Source organism: Varanus komodoensis, unplaced genomic scaffold (genome assembly GCF_004798865.1).
Source record: "Varanus komodoensis strain SLA01 unplaced genomic scaffold, ASM479886v1 scaffold9, whole genome shotgun sequence".
NCBI lineage: Eukaryota > Metazoa > Chordata > Lepidosauria > Squamata > Varanidae > Varanus > Varanus komodoensis.
Window position 1 is genome coordinate 34,343,844 of NW_025336598.1, and position 21,237 is coordinate 34,365,080.

A 21,237-nucleotide genomic window follows, 5' to 3' on the forward strand; every position below is an offset into this window, starting at 1 on the left:
GTGTGGAATGGGCTTCCACAAGAGGTCGTTGAGGCCCCATCGGTGAGAGTGTTCAAAGATAGGCTAGACATGCACATGGCGGGCATGTCGTGAGTGGAGCTGGCTGGAGCCGGGGGTCAGACTAGATGGCCTGGGAGACCCCTTCTGACTCACTCTATTTCTATGTTTCTATGTTACCCAAATACAACTGTCTGGGGACAGATCAATTATGCATAAGAGAACACAGCTAGCACAAAATACCCATCCACAAGAGATTAGTTACATAATCCTAAGTACAGATCCAACATCATCAAGTGTCCTAGTCAGGCATTCTCCTACATGGCATTCCCACAAAGGGAAGGGCCCCATTCCCCCTGACAGCTATGTACTAGGAAACATGTTTACAAAGGGGTGGCCATGCTATGCATGGGGCCTCCCATGATGACATGGAACTCTGACTATGCATGCCTCCATTTCACAGTAGTCTATGCACAGGCTCTCCATCAATATAAAAAGGCATGCAATTGAAATAATTGCATTAGGCGGTAAACCTGAGTAAAGTTGATCTCCCTATGTGCTGTAAACTTCACTTTGAACATTTAGTGGAAGAAGACTGAAGGTGAACATTCTTCCACTAAATGTTTCTGAACCTCAGATTTTGAGTATTAAGTAAATTCTTCTCCCGTTCTTTGTACACTCCATAGCCAACTACAGGTATATGTAAATACTGCATGATACTAAGAAACATGAACATAATCATAGATAAAGCCTATCCTTACCACAAGTTGAGGAATTTATCTTCTAATGTAAAATCCAGTGCATCTAGCTAAAAATTCTAACTTTTTCCATAAAAGCACAGACACAGAATGGGAAGCATAACCATAGACAACTTTTCATGACTACCTCTTTTAGCTGAGGCCAGGGAAGAACTTCCTGGACTTATCCCATGGATTCTGGCATCCATTTCACTGCTTCTGCCTATTTCCAGCTAACATTTGATGTTCTAGTCCTCTTCCTCTTATAGTCTTAAGATCTTATGTGGCCTGAGTGGAATCATTAAAATATTATCATAAGCGGATGCTACCTCCATTACAAATAAATAAGTAAATATTGTTTAAAATTGCATTTGAGTGAACAATGTGGTTTTGTCCGCCCATGGTGAAGTTGCAAAATTATTTGTAGATATCATGTTGTGTAGACAAGTTTTCCACTGTTTAAAAATTACAGTGTATTTGTGTCCCTCCACACAGGAACACCAACAACCTATTAGTATAAACACTGCAGGGCAAAAATAGTAAGATAAAAGTTAAACTTGGATGAGGAAATCCACATTGGAAAAGCATGAATCCTCACAGATATTTTTCTAGTGTATTTTTTTCTGGAAATATCCCAGACACATTTCTTCAATCCCTCTGTACCTTTTAACACAAATCTTGACTATTGATGCTGCTTACATGTTTCTTTGAAATGTGATTATGAGAAATTAATTTAACATCAAAATATTAAGCAGCTAGTTATAACTTTAAAAGTATTTTAGGTGACCCTTTAGGAGACAACTTAACAGCTCTTACCAATCTGTTTCTGCTTCCCAAAAATCTTCCAGACCATGGACGATCAAGTGTTCCTGAGTAACGAGTTGGAGATGAAGCTGGAAGCTTCCATGGGCTTTCATATACTTCACTTTCTCCAATTGCCCAGTCTCTGCTGGAACTATGCAACCGGCTAGATTCCTACAAAGCAAGATATTTATTTCAGCCTTCTGTTCAAGTCATTATACCTTACAATTAAGTCTAATAAGCAACATTTGCTACATTTAATCTAAAACATCAAAATGTTAAAGAGATTTATATTCTTGGACTGCTACCAAAATATTACAGAGCTTATTTTCTTATTTATGCACTATCAAAATCAAGAAATATGACATTTTTCTACCTGTTAGAATGGGCATTCTAGATACAGATATAGCATTATCTTAAAAAGTTGATAAGAAATGGTCACCATAGAAAGAACTCTGCTTTCATTCACCTATGTCTCAAGTAAGATCAGAGCTATACAAAGAATGGAGAGAAATGCAGACATTTTGCTCAGGAAGTAAGGACTTCTTCCCTTGCAGTAGTGCCCTATGTTAGCAAGACTAGAAATGATATGTAGCAAGGAGGGGGAGAAATAAGAGCTGGACCATCTCTAAGATCATTAGTTCTTTAACATCTTAATTTTCTATTAGGGCAGAATTCATCCTTCTTAATTGAAGAATTTATCATCAAGGTAACTACTGGTCATGGCCTGTTTAAATATACTAGGTATGTTTACACTCAGCAACACATATAAACAGTGTTACTGCTACCTGCAATGTTAGCTGCCAGGGATCTGTGACTGGGAATGCAATGATGCACCTGAGACTTAAAGCAGTAACCAACAGGGGCATTCTACATTCAAATAGTAATAGCAGCGCTCCACTGAATCATTCAGCCGTACATATTATGCCAGTAGAACACACTGCAGTATCTGATGATCCACACTCATAAAAGTGGTTGCACTCATCTAATTTTAGTTGGATTCTCTCCTTCTGCATAGTTCAGCATCTAGTTTACACAAATAAAATTCAGTATTATGGAACAAGTAATATCAATATAGCCAACAACATGTTTAAAATGGACTTGAGGAACAGTTTGTTGGGAAAATGAAGATTCTAAAAGAATTATCTTTCATAATGATATTTTAAAAATTTGCAAAAGATTTTTGCAAGTGAGGAATCCAATACAGCAATAATAGCTACGAATCTTCCTTTGTTCCTTGTATTTTGGCATTTCTGAAGCCTTCAAATAGAAGATAGTAAAAGGAGAAGCTCTGCCTGATTCGTAATTCATATAGCTCAGTCTTGTTATTTCTTGTATTCAGAACAAATATTCTCAGCTATTCTACCCATTTAAATTTTATAGTTTCTCATTCAGTTACTCAGCAGTTTAACAGTTCTAATCTGCTTTTCTACATCATTTGAAGGTCCCAAGGGCAGTTATTATAAAGCATTATTTTGTTTTCTATGAGTCTGTGGAAAAATGTCAACACAGTAAGTATCATAAGACAGATGGCAGATAATGTAAGGAACCCTTATATAAACCTAGCTCCCATAGCACTATCAGTCTGTAAATTCCAGGCCAAACTCATTTGCTCATTTGATAGTTGCTTTTGACCCGGGTAACCTTACAAATTTTGGGATCAACATGCCTGAGAAACTTTATCTCGCTATCTTAGCACATATACCAATGAGCTATATCCCTTGCGCCTGTTCAGAACACTGATGTCTAGCAACAGAACATTACCCCTGTAACCTGTAGGTTTTGGAATTATCTGACCACTGCTCTCTGTAGGAAACATAAAAACTTTCTATTTCTACTTATATTTGGCCATAATTTCTAATGATTGATGTTATTTCTATTTTCTTCTTTAAGCACTTTGTGAAAATGGATGTAAATGTTTATATACACATTTAATTTTGAGCTACAACAATATTACTAAGACCTCAATTCTTATTCCTGCTTACTGTTAAGAACCACTGAGCTCACCAAATTGCATATATTAGGAGGGCAGCCCAAGTTAAAGAATCTTCTAAGTAAACTTTATCCAGTATTCCAGCTATTGAATGAATGCAATCCATTTTACAAGCAGCACATGTAAGGCATTCTTACATACATTTCAACAGAAAAAATGCCTACTTATATAATCTACTGCAATTGTACTGAGAAAAGCAGCAGAGAGAAGAGTTACAAATCCCTTCCAAATCATTTCATAGGTCAGTCTTACAGAGTGGTACCAAAGCTAAAAGTAGCTACATGAAGTATATCTATTTTTAGATACTTAATTCTGCTAAACGTCCAAAAACGCAAGCTAGCACACAACACACTTGGTTCTCTCAGTGAGGCCCTGTATACCTCTTCAATAGAAACCATTAGAAACCATTCCTTCTAAGACAATGCTTCTACACTACATAATCTTCATAAAACTAACATAGCTTGACACCGAGAAACTTGACAGAAGAGAAAGTACTGAACGGAGCACACAAACAAGAGCTAAGGAAAAATGCCAAAGTTGCAGAAATTACACAATTATATACACTATTATCAAAGATCAAACATGCACTACAGTACTGCATTTGCTCCACAGAAAGTCTACTATTGGGAGTACATCCATAATTATTGTAAGTATGTGAGAAAAGAAGAGGAAGAAAAAGAGCCTGTACATGGTAGGAATGTAATGGCCAGAGGTGTTACACTGCACACAAGAGATGCACTGCATCTCTCAGTGGAGGCTGGATAATCCAGCATTGGGGAGACAAGAGAAGCAATGCTGCAATCATACTAAAATGCAGCACTTTTTAGAATGCAAGCAAATGATGGCCAATTAGAATGCGAGCAAATTGGAATGCGAGCAAATGATGGCCATTCTGGAAGGGGCTAGGTAAGACTGCCACATGGCACAAACAACATAAAAGTTAGAGGCAGAAGGAAAGAGGTTTTCCCCTTTCCCCAAAGTCAGGTGGTTTGAAGTCCCATTCACTTTGCCTCTGATAATTCACTGAGAACTGAAATAATTTCTAGTTGCAAAGCCTTGTCTCAGAGGGATGGATACATGCATTTAGCAGCTGCAGAAGCAAACCTCACCTCCCTGTACTCCTACGTTGTGCTTTCTACTAGCTGGAACCACTGGGAGTGGGAGAGGAGGTAGCTGGAGAGATGACAGGATGGCTCGTTATCATGGCCTCTCCTCCCCTGAAACACCCGTCTTATCCCCCTCTCCATGATTGCATTCCTAACCTCAGAGGCCGGCTGGCATGATTCGGCCCGCAACAGCTGTGCGGGGGTGGGGGAGGGACAGAGTTCCAATTCCCAACTCTAAGGTTAGAGCACTGTTTCCATCCTGTGATATGAAAATCCAAACTAGCCTATAGCCCCTAACATATTTACTTTTTTCAGAGCAAGAAGGTAGAAGCGTTCATGACCAATTTATCTTCATTTAACTACTACTAAAATTAGACTGCATTAAAAGAAAATAATATTAAAAAAGGGAACTAAGGAGCAATTTACATCTGTAATTCACAACAATGAAATGTATCCTATGGAAGTTTAAGCCGCACTTATTCAAGTGGCAGAACTGGGAGTTGTAGGGCTTTTTTCTCTCTAAATGTACACAAGACCACTCCCTTAATAATGCAATTTCTCATAAACTACTTAAGGGAGAATGATAGGGGGAAGAAAAGAAGATAAACATTATTCTGCATGTTTGATATAACCAAGCTGACACTTAGAAGCTGAAGATGGATGCAGCATATACGACTGCAAACATAAATTTACCTGGCATCCAGATTCCGGTCTCAATGAAGACTCTCTCATATGATATGAGTCAGTTATGTTGGTTCCTCCACTTCCAGTTCCTGTCCTAACACTTCGAGAACTGGATGGCTGAACAGATACCCGCCGTGGAATTCTTGACGGTTTTGATTCCATTTTCTATATACTGTGAAACAAATATTCAGATTTTCCAATCAGATGAAAAAATGCCAGTGTACATGGGACCCTAGCATGCTAACATTTCCACCAAGCGGCAAGAAAATATAGTTTCAATGAGATATTGATGCAGGCACATGCGAATTCTTCTTTGTTACATCAGCATCACTAAAATGATGCCAAGTTCCACTTTTCTATTTTTAAAAGTATATTCTTGCCTCTTTGTTCCTATTACTCCTTACCCTTGACTTTTTGGAAGTTGCAAGTTATGCTTCTATGACTGCACACAGATTCAGTCAAGAGAGAAAAAAAGTTTTATCAGGCAGCCTTCCCTAAGTTGAACATACTGTGTTGCTGCATAACCAGTTCCTTCCTTTTTCTAGCTTCAGAATGTTTCTCATTCTTGCATTTTCCGTACCTACATAACATTCATTTCAATGGCTATGGCATAATGTTGTTTTATTAAATGATATATTTATTATCACAGTGTATGGAGGTGAAATCATGGGATCAGATGTTCCTAAATATACCAAAATGACTTCCTTTCCCCTTAAAAGATAAACTGGTTAGTGTAAGTTACATGAGAATGACAGAAAGGGCAAGGAAAGAGCCACTATGTCAGAAAAATATAGTGTACTCAAAGTTTCACATTAAAAATGGTTAAGGTTACTTTGTTAAAAGTTTTTAGTTCAGTCTGTGCATTTATCAGGCATTCAACACACTGTGATTTGCTGTAAGAAATTCCCAAATACAGTGTTTTTCTTTTAAGGTTTCCTTCTGCAAAAATCCAGATTTAAACTTTTTCCATCTACGTTAACTTTGAACTGGGATACTTATATCTTACCATATCTTTTCAGTGCTGCCACTAAAAAAAAGTGTATGCCTTTGTCCTTTTTTTGTTTTGTTCCTGTCCTGCCACTGACATCATCTATCAAAGGTAGATACCTTGAGGCATATTAGTTTACAATCCCATCTTTTTTCATGCTAGATAATGCTGATAGGAGTTGGGGACTTCCACATTTTGCTCTACAAGTTGCCCACTAACACACTGCAGAAGTAACCTATTCAAGAATATTACATCTACCCATTTCACTGAAATTAGTAGCAGAGTACTTCAAGCACTAAGTGATCTGCAAAGTTCTTTAAGGGCAGAATGTTACGCATATTCAAACAGAAAAAAATCCTACAGAACAGTTCCCTTGTCAACCAAGAAAGTCTGAGAATGCAGAGAGTTGTAGAATTATTTTCCACCTAAGCATGTATAGGAATGCAACTCATGTATACCTGAAAGCATCGTTAGAAGTACACTGTCCTTGATTTATTTTATTAACATTTGCACTGATTAGACAAATGCTATAGTTTAATCATCACATAAATCAAACTGATTATCACTGATAATTAACATTTAAAGAAAACCCATGTCTTTTAAAAGAACAGTCTGGTAAATCAGACTAAAGCCCTTGCAGGCCAGCATCCTGTTCCAACAGTAGCCAGCCCTGACTATTCATATGCAGCATGATGGCTATGCTGTCCACCTTGCCTCCAAAAAGCATACTGCTTCTCTCCATGGAGAATCCATTTTGCTATCACACCCCAGTGTCACTGAAAAACCAACCGTCTCTGAAGTTCATCTCATTTTTTAATGAGTCCTGACTGCTAACACAGTTTCCTGATGGACTCCTGTGTTGCCTTCCACCCCTTATTGAAATGGCCTTCTATTCTTGCCTCTGTTTACTTTTTTTTATCCATTACTGCTGACGTTTTCTTAAGAAACTTTCCTTTAACAGAGTTTACACCTGTCTTCATGCTATCTTAATGAATTCTAAGAAGAGCTTATTCGTGTGATCGCATAAATGCAGAGAGACTCATTCTTTTAAATGGTGCCTGATCATAAGGGTATGTCTTAATCAAGTTTCTTAAAAGACGTTCATTTAAATTATGAGAGCCAAGCAATGCTGAACATTGTACTAACTGTTTTATTTCCTTTCTGTAGAAATAAAAATCTAATGAGAAAAATACATTTGAATCATGATATATGTGGATAGAGTTGTAAAATGTTTCTACAGGGCAAAATTAACAAGTATCAACTTAAAAGGAAATCCTGCCGGCAATGTAATCATATCTGCATGCTGGAAATGTATAACTTGGGATCTCAGCAGCCTGCATTAACAAAGACCTGTTTGTATTTTTTTATCATATTTATATCCCAACTTTCTTCCTTTAAGGTACTCATAATCCTTACACAATCCTCCTCCTCCTCCCAATAACCCTAAGAGGTAAGTTAGGCTGCGAGTCAGTGACAGGCCCAAAGCCATCCAGTGAGCTTCACAGCTGAGCAGGGAGTAGAACCTAGATCTCCCAGATCCCAGTCTAACCTTTATGCTATACTAACTTTCATAAAGGTTTTTCAGAATCCAATTCAACATAGTGAATAAGGAGAAAGGGGAAGCAAGACTGAGTAGGTTTGTATGCCATGACAATCCACTGTGGGTGATAAGTCAGTGTGTTGTCATACTTTGCATATGTGGTCCACTTTCTGTAAGAGTACTTGTTTGAGGACAATATGCCGCCCTGACAATCTATGATTTGTTTTAGGGGTGAACCCACAATGGGCTGCTGTGTCATCCTAATCCAAGTGAGTGATGTGGGTTCTGGCAATTAGTAAGTAACCTGATCAGCAAGAGTGTCACTTTCCCCACTGTTCCTGCTGAGCTCACCCAGGCCTTCTCCAGTGGCCCAACTGACACAATGGAGCAACCATCACTATCCATGTCCCCTACTGCAACAAGACCTCATGGCATGCAGTCTCTTCCCCTTTTCTATTGGAGACTACCTTTTGCCATGTGACACATCAGCAGAGCTGTCACTGCTTCACCACTCTATTTTTTAAGTGCAAGACATTTCTACACATTTATTCACTTCTTTACTCATTACATTTTTTAGTCAAACTTGTGGAAGGACAGGTATGCAACAGATAACCTCCTTCATGGTTTTTGTTTTTGGTTAGACTTGTCTCCTTTCAGCATCCTTGTGCTTTTTCATATTTTCCTGACTCCTGCAAGCAGCCCATGAGCAGACTTCCTTTCAAAATGGGGATTTTGAAAAGGTAAATCAGGGTTGTTGTTTATGTGCCAAATGTATATGTCATTTGAAGGGGAGCCTGAATTTGACAGCTAGCTGCCTAAATTCCATGCTCCTGTTAAAGGGGTGAGTTGTGTTTTTCCATCTTCCTGAGCACCTACAATGTTGGGAAATAAAGATAAGTGCAAGGTCACTGGAAAGAGTTGCGTCCAACCCAAAAAACTGGAGGATCTCACCACAAATGGGATATCTACTTGTTAATTGCTTCCACAAGCAAAGATTACTCATGACTTTGCTTTCCTTTGACTGCTTACCCTTTTACAACTGTTAAGAGAATACAAATTTTAAAAAAGTATATTGATTTGCAGTCTTTCTAGGTCAATGCCCATAGTTTGACAACAGACACCTCCAGGACACTGTCCAGGGAAAGGCTTTCTACTTCTCACTCCTGCAAGTGCACACATGTGCAATTTCACAAGTCCAGCTTAAAAAAGCAAAAAGTGCAAAGAAAAAAGTACACTAGTGAGATTTCCTTCAATATATATCTTAAGACATTTTGGAAGAGCTGTTACTGGCTGTCACAAAAAGGAGGTTGGCTGTGGTGAATGAAAAAGTGCTTGCAATCATAGCAGGGAAAGGAAATTAAAAGTTCCCTGGGACACCAGCTAGAGAAGCAAGGGAAGAGGAATTGGGACAATTCACAGTGAATCTAATCACCTACCAGGCCTATTTTGGGTTGTTCTGTGAACAACCAAGCCATTACTGATTATGTGCAGAATGGGTTAGTATGATATGTGAACCTACTCACTGAGTTGCTGTTCCTTCATTTTCACCCAGTTATAAATTAGGGCATCTAAACAGAAACTAGACATTACACAGGAGACTTGTGTATCTGCCAGATTTGGGTATCCACCAAATTCACATACTGGCAGGAGGGTATTACAAGCGCAGTATGGACAAGAGATTGATGGCAAAAGAAGGGATGGCAGAGGATGAGGTGGCTAGATGGAGTCACTGAATCAGTTGGTGTGAGCTTAGCTGGACTCCGGAGGATGGTGGAGGACAGGAGAGCCTGGAGGAATGTCGTCCATGGGGTTGCAATGGGTTGGGCATGACTTTGGGACTAACAGAACATGGACAAGAGAACCAGAATCCACTATCCACTATTTTCCTCCTTCCAACTATTTTGTTCCACTATTTTCCTCCAATAAGACAGCACAACTGGGACAAAATCATAGAACCAGAACTCAACAGGAAAAATCAGCAAGGGAGACAGAGTTTGAAGAAAAGTGTTATTTTCTTCCCTCTTCTCGATTCACTTTTCTATAAACAGCACAAGTTGATCATGTTGTTCATTTCTCATAGTTGCAGGAAAAGGATATAATAAGCAGACTTGAAATAGGTACAGCACTACTGCAGCAAATTGAAGGAGGAGCTTATCTACAATAAGGCTGCCATGGGTGAAGGCTATAAAAACTTTCCTTCCTTTTCAGCATTTGTGTCCCAAAAGTTGTTGCAACACCAAACAATAGCAAGGATTTAGACCTAATTGCAACACATATTACCCAGTACTGAAAACATTTAAGTAAGCAGTGTTCTTCCTTTGGGACAAATCTGTACATCTGTTTTCTCCCTACTTTTGTCATTATCTTATCCAGAAATGAAGGGGCAATTTTGAGGTCCTCACCAGAATGAATGTGAATGTCCTCTTACGGAGGAGAGATAGCAGTCATGTACACACATACTGTATTTAAAGTTTTTCAACAGCTGTGACAAAAGAAGTTTGGCTATATAGTTGGGCGCAAATTTAGCTGATCTAGGATAATGGAAACACTTTAATTAAGCCACTGCACACACATTTGGGAAACAATTATTCTCTTCTTTCCCATGACAAACCCTACCATACCCATTTGCCACATTTGTCATTACTCTAACACACTTAATGAGAGTATTCCTTGAAAGTAAACTAGTTTCTCACATATTAGAATTAGCAATTAACCAGTAAGATAGCATCCTTTTTATCTTTAGGAATGGAAGAGTTATGCCAAACTTCAGTTATGATTCAGTGTGGGCTAAAGAGCTTATAATATAAAATTCTAATTAGGTGAGCAAAGAGGGAAAAGAAATGGAGCAATGAGATGTTCCACTTCTAAGTGGAACAAGGAGATTTCCATTAGCTTGTGACAAAAATGAAGCAGCTCCAAAATGTGTGTCATGCTGCCTCTCAAGACAGAGAATAACTGAGGAGGAGGAAGTCATCAACATTATATAGGATGGCTCAATCAAAACATGTTTTAGATTGATGTGATTGATATAAACATGATTGATATAAATAATCTACAATATACACTGGCAAGAGCTCATGACAGGCAAGGGACACAGCAGACTGTTCTTCAGATGATTCTAGAATACAGCTCCCAGCACACCTAGATATTGATCATGCTAACTGAAGATGATGAAAGTTAAAGTCCACACTTTCAGAGAACAACAACAAAGTACACACTTTCAGAGGCTACCAGCTGATCCGGGCTCCAACTCAGCCTTGCAGCATACTGGGTGGAATAACAATTTTCTCAGTCTAACGTAAGAAAAGGGCATAGCCCAGTGGCTGAGCACCTACTTTGCATACAGAAAGTACCAGGTTCAACCCTGGACACCCTTGGGTTGGGGAAATTTCTACATGAAACTCAGGGGAGCTGCTGCCAATCAGTGTCAACAGTACTGAGCTTGACAGACCTATGGTCTGACTCAGTATAAAGCAACTTCCTGTATTCCTAATCTATGTGAGCAAACTAAGAAACATGCTACCCTCCTTGATGTTTTTTAAAGTGACAAATAAAAATTAAAATATCTAATGTAGTAGAGTAGTAAAACAGGATGTATTTTCTCGCATACTCTCTCATTTCCTTTCATACTCTTTCTAGCCAACCTCCTTGACTGAGTACATAAAAGGTGTGTGGATAAGGAGAAATCTGAGAGATATTATTTTACAGCTATGGCGCCAAACTGCTCGACAAGGAGCTGTTTGCAAAGTCGGGTCTGTTTCTCAGAGCCTTGCCAGTGGAAAGGAAAAGGAAACTGGGCCAAGGGCTTCAGCTGAGTGAGACTGAGACACACAAATACACACACACACACACACACACACGAGAACAAGATGGAGACTCCAGCTTCAAAACTGTGACACTTGCCTCCAGCACCGACAGCCACTCCGAGGCAGCGCCGCCACCCGCACCCGCATATGCCCGCTCGCCTCCCTCTCCCTGCCCAAGACAGCACACGAGACACAACCGTTACCCGCCGCAGTGCCGCCTGACCGCCCCACCACTCTCCGTTTGTGCTTCCTCCTCCAGCTGCTGCCCGAGCTGACAATGGCGGCCGCTTAGTGCTGGAGCAATGGGCGGGGCGAGAGCCACCCAGGCCGCCTGCCAATCACCGCGCAGCCAACGGACGAGACTCGCCACGAGCAGCCGCTCCACAACCAACTCTCGCGAGACCGGCGACCACCCGTCCCAGACTGTTATCTTGAGTCTATCTGAGGGTGTCGCTGTGCTAAATTCCCGCCCGGGGGTTGCCGGGAAGGCGGAAGGTTAAAGGACCGCCTGGTGCGATTCCCACTTTCGCCCTTGGTGCTCCTGAGCGGTGACGTGCGGCGCTTGCTGGCTTTGCGCAGCTCCTAGCCTTGATGGTCCAATCTAAAAGAAAGCAGAAAAGTGTTCCTGACGTCTTTGGCTGGGACTTGCGGAGAATCAAGTTGCTAAAACTCAAGAGCCCACGTCGGCGGATCAGAATTCACATCTGAGGCTGAAACCGAGGGAGACATTGGGGAAGATCTGATTTCAGTGTCCCCGTTGGATCAGTAGTAGTAAAGCAACCACACACCTCTCTCCACTAATGTCACGATAGTTAGAGCTGGAATCCTGTGCCCACTTTATAGGGGATAAAAGTGGAACTGGACTTCTGAGAAACCCCAAGAGACTGAGTGTATTAACTTCCCAGTCAGCCAAGACAAAGTGCTTTCTCGGTCTGCTGTCCTCAATACGTGTTCGACCAGAACATGCTGGCTGTGAGTTTCCCAGAAGTCAACTGTATCTGGGGCTCACAGTTAACGCTACGTTCGCACTAGAGAGAGGTTTCCATGACTAATATATGTCTGCCTATAACATACATCTGAATCTGTCCCAGTCCAACAGCTCCCAGAGTCCTTTTAAAGGGACTAGGACCAAAGGACTCAGCTACCAAAATATTTATTTATTTATTTGGAATTTTTGTATGCCGTCCTATTCGCATAAGCCTCAGAATGGCTTCCAACATTATAAATACATATATATAAATACATGCAGGAAGATGGAAAATATCCTTTCCTTTAGAAAAAAAACTGAGGAAGTATACATTTGCACTTTTCCAAGCACCTAAAGAATTGTTTACGTTTTGACACTCAGCCTCCATTCTTTGAGATACTGGTTTGGTATCTTTCAGAGTCCACCCCATTAGATCATCAACCACCTCCTTTTTAGCACACCAACATTGCATCTTAATTAAGCATCCAAGACAAGCATAACAACCTTAAAGAATCATGTTGCATCAACTCACCTTATGATGTGGAAACAGTCAAACATGACACTATGAAATTTGTTGAGCTGACAAATAGAGTTAAAAATTCAAACAGTACAGTGCAGGAAATTAACCTAAATAAATAAATTGGGATAACTGTGTATTTTTCACTTTGTACTTAGGGATTCTTGGAATGTAAATCTGTATGCATTTTACATCCCAGCTAATCAGAGTTGAGCAAAATGTTATTGTTTATGAGTAATTAGATGCCAACTCAAGGTCACTTCCTTGACATCACATTCCTTAGAGGTTTTCATTATATTTAAGATTCACTGGGAATTGCTGACTCATGGATAGGGATTGCATGTCATGTTAAATCACCCTATGAATAAGTTCTCATGGGTTGGTTGTGCACTCACTCACCCAACAGACAAATGGATATTCTGTGGCTTGCTATGGTTTGTTTCCCTCTTGGGTCCTTCACTGCACCCTTCCAGCTCTGGCATGGATCCCAGGCATCGCTGCAGCGCAACTCCTCATCACATCTGTCCTTATATCGACACCCTTTCTGCATCTTGGCTGCTGGGCTTGCCAGCTACTGAGAAAAACTCTCCCCATCCCCAACATCAAACAATTAATTTTCTGAACCATTTGGAACACAATAAGATGTTCACAATTCCTCCCCCCAAAGGAATTGCACTCTTATACAAAAGTGTTAATTGCCTATATAACCCCCCTCTTCTCAAATGTTCTTGTCTATGCTTTTCTCCACTTCGCAATAATAACAGTGCTATATTCCACCAGGACCACAGATACATGCTAGTTAATGTAAAATAATGCATTCATTCAGGTTGCTCTACTCTCACTCCCCTTCCAGAACTGCACTGAATCTTGCGATGGCTCACACCCCTTTCCTTTATTAAAACATATTCAATAAATGGTCTCCAAATATATTCAAAATTATAGTTCCTTACTATTATTAATCTTAGTGCTATTAGTAAATTTGTCATAAATTCTTTAATATTTTGTCCCACTCATTTATTTATTTAAAACATTTCTATGCCGCCCCATTCGCCGAAGCCTTCTTTAAATAATGACAATAATGCTAGTCCAGGATCTACTTCAATATTTAAATTTAGTATTTTACTAATTTCTTTGAAAACTATTTCCCAATACTTATTTATATATTTACAGTCCCACCACATATGGAAATATGTACCATACCCACTTTCTGGTTATATCTTCAACATTCATTGGAATATTTATTATTATTCATGTAATTCAATTTAATCAGAGTTAAGTACCATTTCCAAATTAATTCATAGAAGTTTTCCTTAATTCTTAGCAACATCCATTTAAAAATTCTCTTATCCCACATATTATTCTACTCTACATTCCTAATATTTCTTCTTAGGACTCACTGGAGAAGACCCTAATGCTGGGAACGAATTGACAACAAAAGAGGAGACCCTGGAGGAATGTTGTCCATGGGGTTGCGATGGGTCGGACGTGACTTCACGAATAACATAACATAATACTTCTTAAATCTATTTCCCAAGACTCACTAAGAGGATTAATATATTATAAATTTTACTTGTCATTCCTCTAATCCACATTTTATCTTGTTCTTTCTGAATAATTATATCTTCAGATTTAGTATATTCCCCACATTTAACATTTTTCTTCAACCAAACTTTAGTCCATCGGTCTAATCGTAGTACATTATACCAAGTTACATTACCCTCTCCTAATATTGCCCGTATCTTTTCTCTGCTGTTAATTTTCTCTACCAGTCTTTCAATCTAATAATATTTTTACTGTTCAGTAATTCCCCCAAACTACTCCTCAAATTCTCTGGAAATCTGGAAGAGAGTGGATCGGGCTGGCAACCTTGCAAGAGCTCACCCTAGCATGCCTTGTGCTGTTCCAGCTGATGAGCTCAAAGGCACACAAGAGCTGAGTGCCTTTGCACTCATCAGCAAGAGTGGGCGGGGCATGCTGGGAAGAGTTCATTGGCTCAGGTACAAGAGGCTCAGTGTGCCAATTCTGAGAAGGTAAGAGAGGCCAAGGGGTCACATGGGGGGGGGGGTTTCTGGGCAGGTGAAATAGGGAAGAAAAGGATGAGCCACCACAGAGGAGTAGTCATGCAGAGATCACAGAACAATCTCTGCAGAGATCACAGGCCCACAAAGCATTCTTTCCCATTTATTTAGTTATTTATTTAGTTATTTATTTATTATTTAAACTATTTCTATGCCACCCCATTCGCAAAAAGCCTCGGGGTGGCTTACAACATTAATAAATAAACATAAATAAACAGTTATATCATTAGACTTTAAAAAAAACGGAAATATCTCGGCACGTACACAAAAACCCAATAAATACAGTTCATAAATTAACAATTAAAATAACTTTTAAATAAAAAGGTCTTGGCCTGGTGCCGAAAAACAAATAACGACGGCGCCAGGCGGACCTCTCTGGGGAGCGCATTCCATAGGTGGGGCACCACCGCAGAGAAGGTCCTCCTCCGGGTACTCACCCTCCTTATATCTTTCACGGAGGGTTCCCGGAGAAGGACCTCCCCTGCCAATCTCAAGGGGCGGGAGGGCATATATGGACGCAAGCGTTCCTTTAGATAACCAGGTCCTAAGCCATTGAGGGCTTTATAGGTGATAACCAACACCTTGAATTGGGCCCGGACTTCAATGGGGAGCCAGTGAAGCTGACGGAGAACTGGGGTTATATGAGAATAACGCCCAGTCCCTGTCAGCAACCTGGCAGCTCTGTTTTGCACCAATAGAAGTATCCGGACCGTCTTCAAGGGCAGCCCCACGTAAAGCGCGTTACAGAAGTCTAATCAGGAAGTTACATGTGTCACTGTCGCCAGGCAATCATTCTCCAGGTAGGGATGCAGCTAATGGATCAGCCGAAGCTGAAGGAAAGCGCTCCTCACCACCACTGTCACCTGAGCTTCTAATGACAGCTCAGGGTCAAGGAGCACTCCCAAGCTGCGAACCTTGTCCCTAAGAGGGAGTGCAACCCCATTCAGGACAAGGTCCAGGTCCCCCAGCCTGAAGCCCGAACCACCTACCAACAGGACCTCCATCTTGTCTGGATTGAGCTTCAGTTTATTGGCCCTCATCCAGCCCATTACCTCGGCCAGGCACCGGTTCAGTACAGCCACCGCCTCACCTGGATTGGTTGAAAACGAGAGGTAGAGCTGGGTATATCAGCGTACTGATGATTCCGCAGTCACACCTCCTAATGACCTCTCCCAGTGGTTTCATGTAGATGTTGAATAGCAAGGGGGACAAAATGGACCCCTGTGGAACTCCGTGGCATAACTGCCATGGCGCAGAGCCATAGTCCCCCAACACCACCTTTTGGAATCGGCCATTGAGATAGGAATGGAACCACCGCAAAGCAGTGCCTCCAACTCCCAATCCCACTAGCCTATCCAGAAGGATACCATGGTTGATGGTATCGAAAGCCGCTGAGAGGTCCAGGAGAACCAACAGGAACGCACTTCCCCGTCTCTCTCCCTGTACAGGTCATCATACAGGGCAACCAAGGCAGATTCAGTACCATACACGGGTCTGAAGCCAGACTGAAATGGGTACAGATAATCAGTTTCATCCAAGAGTGCTTGGAGTTGTCCCACCACCACCCACTCTAACACCTTGCCCAAAAACGGGATGTTGGCCACTGGTCTATAACTGGCGGCCATCTCTGGATCCAGGGATGCCTTCTTTAGGATTGGCTGGACTATCGCCTCCTTTAAAGGGACAGGTACCTGGCCGTCCCTTAGAGAGGCATTGACAACCTCCAGGATCCAGGTCCCTATCCCGTCCTTGGCTTTCTTGAGTAGCCAAGATGGGCAAGGATCCAGTAAGCAGGTGGTAGAACGTACTTCTCCAAGCACCTTGTCCACATCATCAGGCCGCAACAACTGAAATTCATCCATCAATTTTGGACCAGACGGCAACATTGGCACCTCCCCCAAAGGTTCTGAGTCACTAGTGGAGTTCAGCTTGTGACAAATCTGAGCGATTTTCTCCTTGAAATGCTTGGCGAAGTCATCACAGCGGGCCGTCGAGGGTGGCACGAGATCTTTTTTTGGGCCTGGATGAACCAGCCCCTGTACCACCCGAAAGAGCTCCACCGGACGGCATTGTGAGGAGGCAATGGAAGCGGAGAATTTCTTCTTCGCTGCCCTCACTGCCACAGCATAGGCCTGATAATGGCTCTTAAGTGTGTTTGGTCAGATTCTTGCTGTGATTTCCTCCACTACACTCTAGATGTCTCCCAACCCGCTTCATCGCCCGTAGCTCGGGTGTATACCAAGGGGATGAACAGGCTCTGCCAGGCGGGAGAGGATGCTTAGGAGCGATCATGTCAATAGCCCTGGTCATTTCCCCATTCCACAGTTCAACCAAGGCATTGACAGGAGCACCAGTCTTATCAACCGGGAATTCCCCCAGGACCTTCAGAAATTCATCCAGATCCATCCAGCTCTGGGGGAGGACCAACACAATCAGGTTCGCACCCTTACAGAGGGAAAGGCCGCTCTCGAGCTCAAACCTCACGAGGAAGTGATCTGACCATGACAGGGGTGTCAGACACAAGTTCCTCACCCTCAGATCCCCCTCTTCCTGTCCCATCGAGAAAACCAGGTCCAGAGTGTGTCCACGTTCATGGGTCGGGCCAGTGACATTCTGAGACAGCCCCATGGCCGTCATGGAGGCCATGAAGTCCTGAGCCGCGCCGGTCAGAACAGTCTTGGCGTGGAGATTGAAGTCCCCCAGGACCAACATCCTGGGAGTCTTCAACACCAAGTCCGAGACGATCTCCGTCAGCTCAGGCAGGGAGTCTATTGGGCAGAAGGGTGCATGGTACACCAACAGAATCCCCAGTCTGTCTCGGTCACCCAACACCAAGTAGAGGCACTCTAGACCCGGCCTCGAGAGAACAGGAAGCCCCATGAGGGAAATAGAGGCTCGGTAAACCCCCCTCCCCTCCAGGCGTGGTCGGTGCTGGACCAGGTACCCGGGTGGGCATAGTTGAGAGAAGGAGACATCCCCCCTTCTCCCGCCCAGGTCTCTGTAATGCAAGCCAGGTCAGCCCCCTCATCCACGATAATTTTGGACCAACCTGGCATTAAGCAACAGCACCGACAGGCCCAGGGGGTGGTTGACATGCCTACCTGGAACGCGCCGGCTGGGGGAATAACCAGAAAGAGGAACAGGTGTTTACCATCTGTCCCTCCTTTTACACAAACTCATTAAGCCCCCAACGCCATAATGTCCATTGCCCGTAACCACCCCAATGGTGGCGCCCATGTGCTCCCCAGGCAACCCCATACTCAAAGCCAGAGATGAATCCATTAAAACAACTAAAAACACATTAAAACACTTAAGAACACACCCACAATCCCCGCTGCGCACCTTAACCAATCCCACCAGCTGGCCAACAACAAAGATCCTGGCCAGCCCAGCCCCCACTTGGCCCGAAACGGCGTCACTGTCCTTAGGCTGATGCCCTTTGGCTGCCAGCCCGAGGCCGCCGGCCCCGGTCACTGCCAGTGAGTTAAAGGCCGTGCGGCTCCTCCCCTGCGCCCCACCCCAGGTCTCTTCAGCGGCGGCAGCGGCGGGTCTTGCGGCGGCGGTGGTGGGCCATCCGTCCCTTCCTGGGGCCGGCTCGGTTGCTGCCGGCGAGTTAAAGGCTGCGCGGCCCCTCCGCCATGCCCCACCCCGGACTGGCATGGCTCTCACCCACGCCAGAGGAGGGGGACAGGAGCAGGGCCCGCGGAGCACTTGGCGGCCGGATGGTGGGCGTGCAGGCCGGCAGCATCCCAGCTCCTGGTCCCGTGAAGGCGCCGTCCGTCCCACAAGGCAGCAGCTTCCTCAGCAGGTGTCGGGGCACCGGCGGGGCCATTCAATTAGTCCTAAAATTATCTTAAATCAAGCAGCTGCCCCTATCCGTGCAGCAGATACCAGGCTGCAGAGGCCCACAAAGCTTTCAGTTTACATCTATTACTGGCATGAAATGTGATTAATTAATGGTTAATTAAATATATTAATTGTGTATATTAAATATATTGTGAACACTTCAATTTATGATATGGAAATGTAATTCATTGTGCAGCTCCCGGGTTCTCTGTTGAAGTCCACATGTGGCCATCAAGCTACTAAAAACTGACTGCCCTGACCTAGAGAGTTTATAGTGGACAATCACAAAAGGGAAAACTCCATGTGTAGAGCTTGGTTATCAATTCTGCAAAGAAACTGAAAGCAGATACAGTGCTTAACAGTCTTGTGTAGGAAAGCTCTGAGAGAAAAAGAGACTTCTGCCAAGCAATCAAAGAGAGTGAGGATATGCCACCAAGGCACATGACCTGGCTCACTGTGAAGTAGAAAGTTAGAGCTTGAGCTCCACCAGAAAAGATGGAAGAACTACTGAGGAACACAAGCAAGCATTCCTTCATGTGGCTTTTGGCTACCTCAATAAAAATGGTCATGCCACAGGTAAAGGGGTCCCTCCAGGATTTGAATCTTCACTGAAAACAGTACAGAGAAATTCTCATTTCACTCGGCCACATAACAGAACATTTTTTCCCCTTGCTGCAGCCTAAATACCCAGACTTGGATGCCAGGAGCAACAAATAGGCATTTGTTTAAAAAAGGAAGAAATATTCCACAAAACACACTTTTTCAGAGTCTAGTTGGATTTAGTATTGGCATTTGGCTTTCATTTTTCTCAAACCATCTAGCTTGCTCATTTTCAACACTTAGCCTACTCAACATAGTCCTCTGGGCACTTTACAGAATTTAAAATAATGAAATACAAAAACCAACATCCGCACTTTAAATATGAAGTAGATTAAAACCCTACCACAGTACAAACTTAATAGATGAAAATAAAACCAGCAACCATCAAATATTTAACCCCAAAGGGCTTTCTCGTTGGTAACAGCTGGAAAAAGTAGAAAGTTGACCTAGAAAGTAATATTTCAAAACCCATGTAGGCACAATACAACTGAGATTTCTCACAAGACCCTGAATTTAGAGGATTACAAGTACTCTTTGCAGATGAGAGACCAAAATGATATGTACTTCCCTTCTCAATCCACTCTGCATTTTTGCTAGGCAACCATTTTTAGGCTGGGGCGCTCTGGAAGGGGAAGGGAAGATGCTGGAGCACCATCACAATACAGTGGTACTTCGGCTCATGAACGTCACAGTTCATGACCAAATCGGGCTGTGAACAGAAATTTCGGAAAAATGTTACCTCAGGTCGTGAACTCCACATCAGGTAATAATCACGATCGCACCTGTCTTCCCTGCACAAGCTTGACCGCGATTGTGGTCATACTTGGAGTGGGGGGAAGAGATGGCTGCGATCATGCTCTGGGGGTTGGGGAGATGGCCATGATCACGGTCACACTCATGCAGGGAAGACGGGTGTGATCGGCGGTCGTGGTCAGGAGGGGAGATGGCCGTGATCTTTGTTGTTCTTTGTCACTGTTTCAATTTTTTGTGATTAAAAAAATGGTTACAGAACGGATTAACCCTATTTACATTGAACCTTATGGGGAAATTTGACTTGGGTCATGACCAATTTGGGTTGCGACCAGTCGTGGAACAGATTAAGTTCATGAGCCAGGGTATCACTGTACCTCTTTCTTGACTGGTCCCGTTTCCTCTCCTCCCCACCTCCTTTAATCCCTTTCCAAGGTTACTTCCCCAAGCATGGAGAGCAAGTGGCATAGTTTTTTTCTGTGCTGACTGTAGTGGGGTGGGGGAAGGGATCTGGATTCCAGTCCCCAACTCCGAGCTTGGAACACTGCCTTTGACTTTGAAGCTGGTAATCTGAATGATTCTATGCCACCCACTCCAGATGATGTCTGGGGCCATAGGTTCCTTCCTTTATATAATTCACTTAGTTTAGAGTGTAAGTGTAGTAACTAGAAATGTTCTCTACACTGTTCCTCCAATACATGCATTATCTTCCCATTTACAGTAGCACAAAGATGTTGCTGTCATACTTGTACATCACTCCATGTCAGCATGTTCAGGTCAAGGACTGCTTTTAGTGAGAACAGGCATTTACACAATGGTTGAAACAG

The 21,237-nt window shown here is 42.6% G+C and overlaps 2 protein-coding genes across 25 annotated transcripts in view; one reads left to right on the plus strand and one right to left on the minus strand.

The window, feature by feature from the left end:
* LOC123017044 (E3 ubiquitin-protein ligase MARCHF7-like) overlaps nucleotides 1-12,448 on the minus strand; it is a 27,940-nt gene extending 15,492 nt beyond the window's left edge. For 6 of the 12 annotated variants that reach the window (XM_044418094.1, XM_044418092.1, XM_044418091.1 and 3 more), the window contains exons 1-3: nucleotides 11,856-12,447; nucleotides 5,328-5,490; nucleotides 1,551-1,709 (exon numbers count right to left, since the gene is read on the minus strand). In XM_044418094.1, coding sequence (XP_044274029.1) covers nucleotides 1,551-1,709; nucleotides 5,328-5,480 — 312 coding nt within the window. In that variant the 5' untranslated portion in view covers nucleotides 5,481-5,490; nucleotides 11,856-12,447. Of the gene's footprint in view, nucleotides 1-1,550; nucleotides 1,710-5,327; nucleotides 5,491-11,749 lie in introns of all 12 variants that reach the window. The other 6 variants (XM_044418096.1, XM_044418095.1, XM_044418088.1 and 3 more) reach the window with 5 other exon arrangements.
* Nucleotides 1-21,237, plus strand: part of BAZ2B (bromodomain adjacent to zinc finger domain 2B) — a 644,512-nt gene that overhangs the window by 329,124 nt on the left and 294,151 nt on the right. The window lies entirely within an intron of this gene.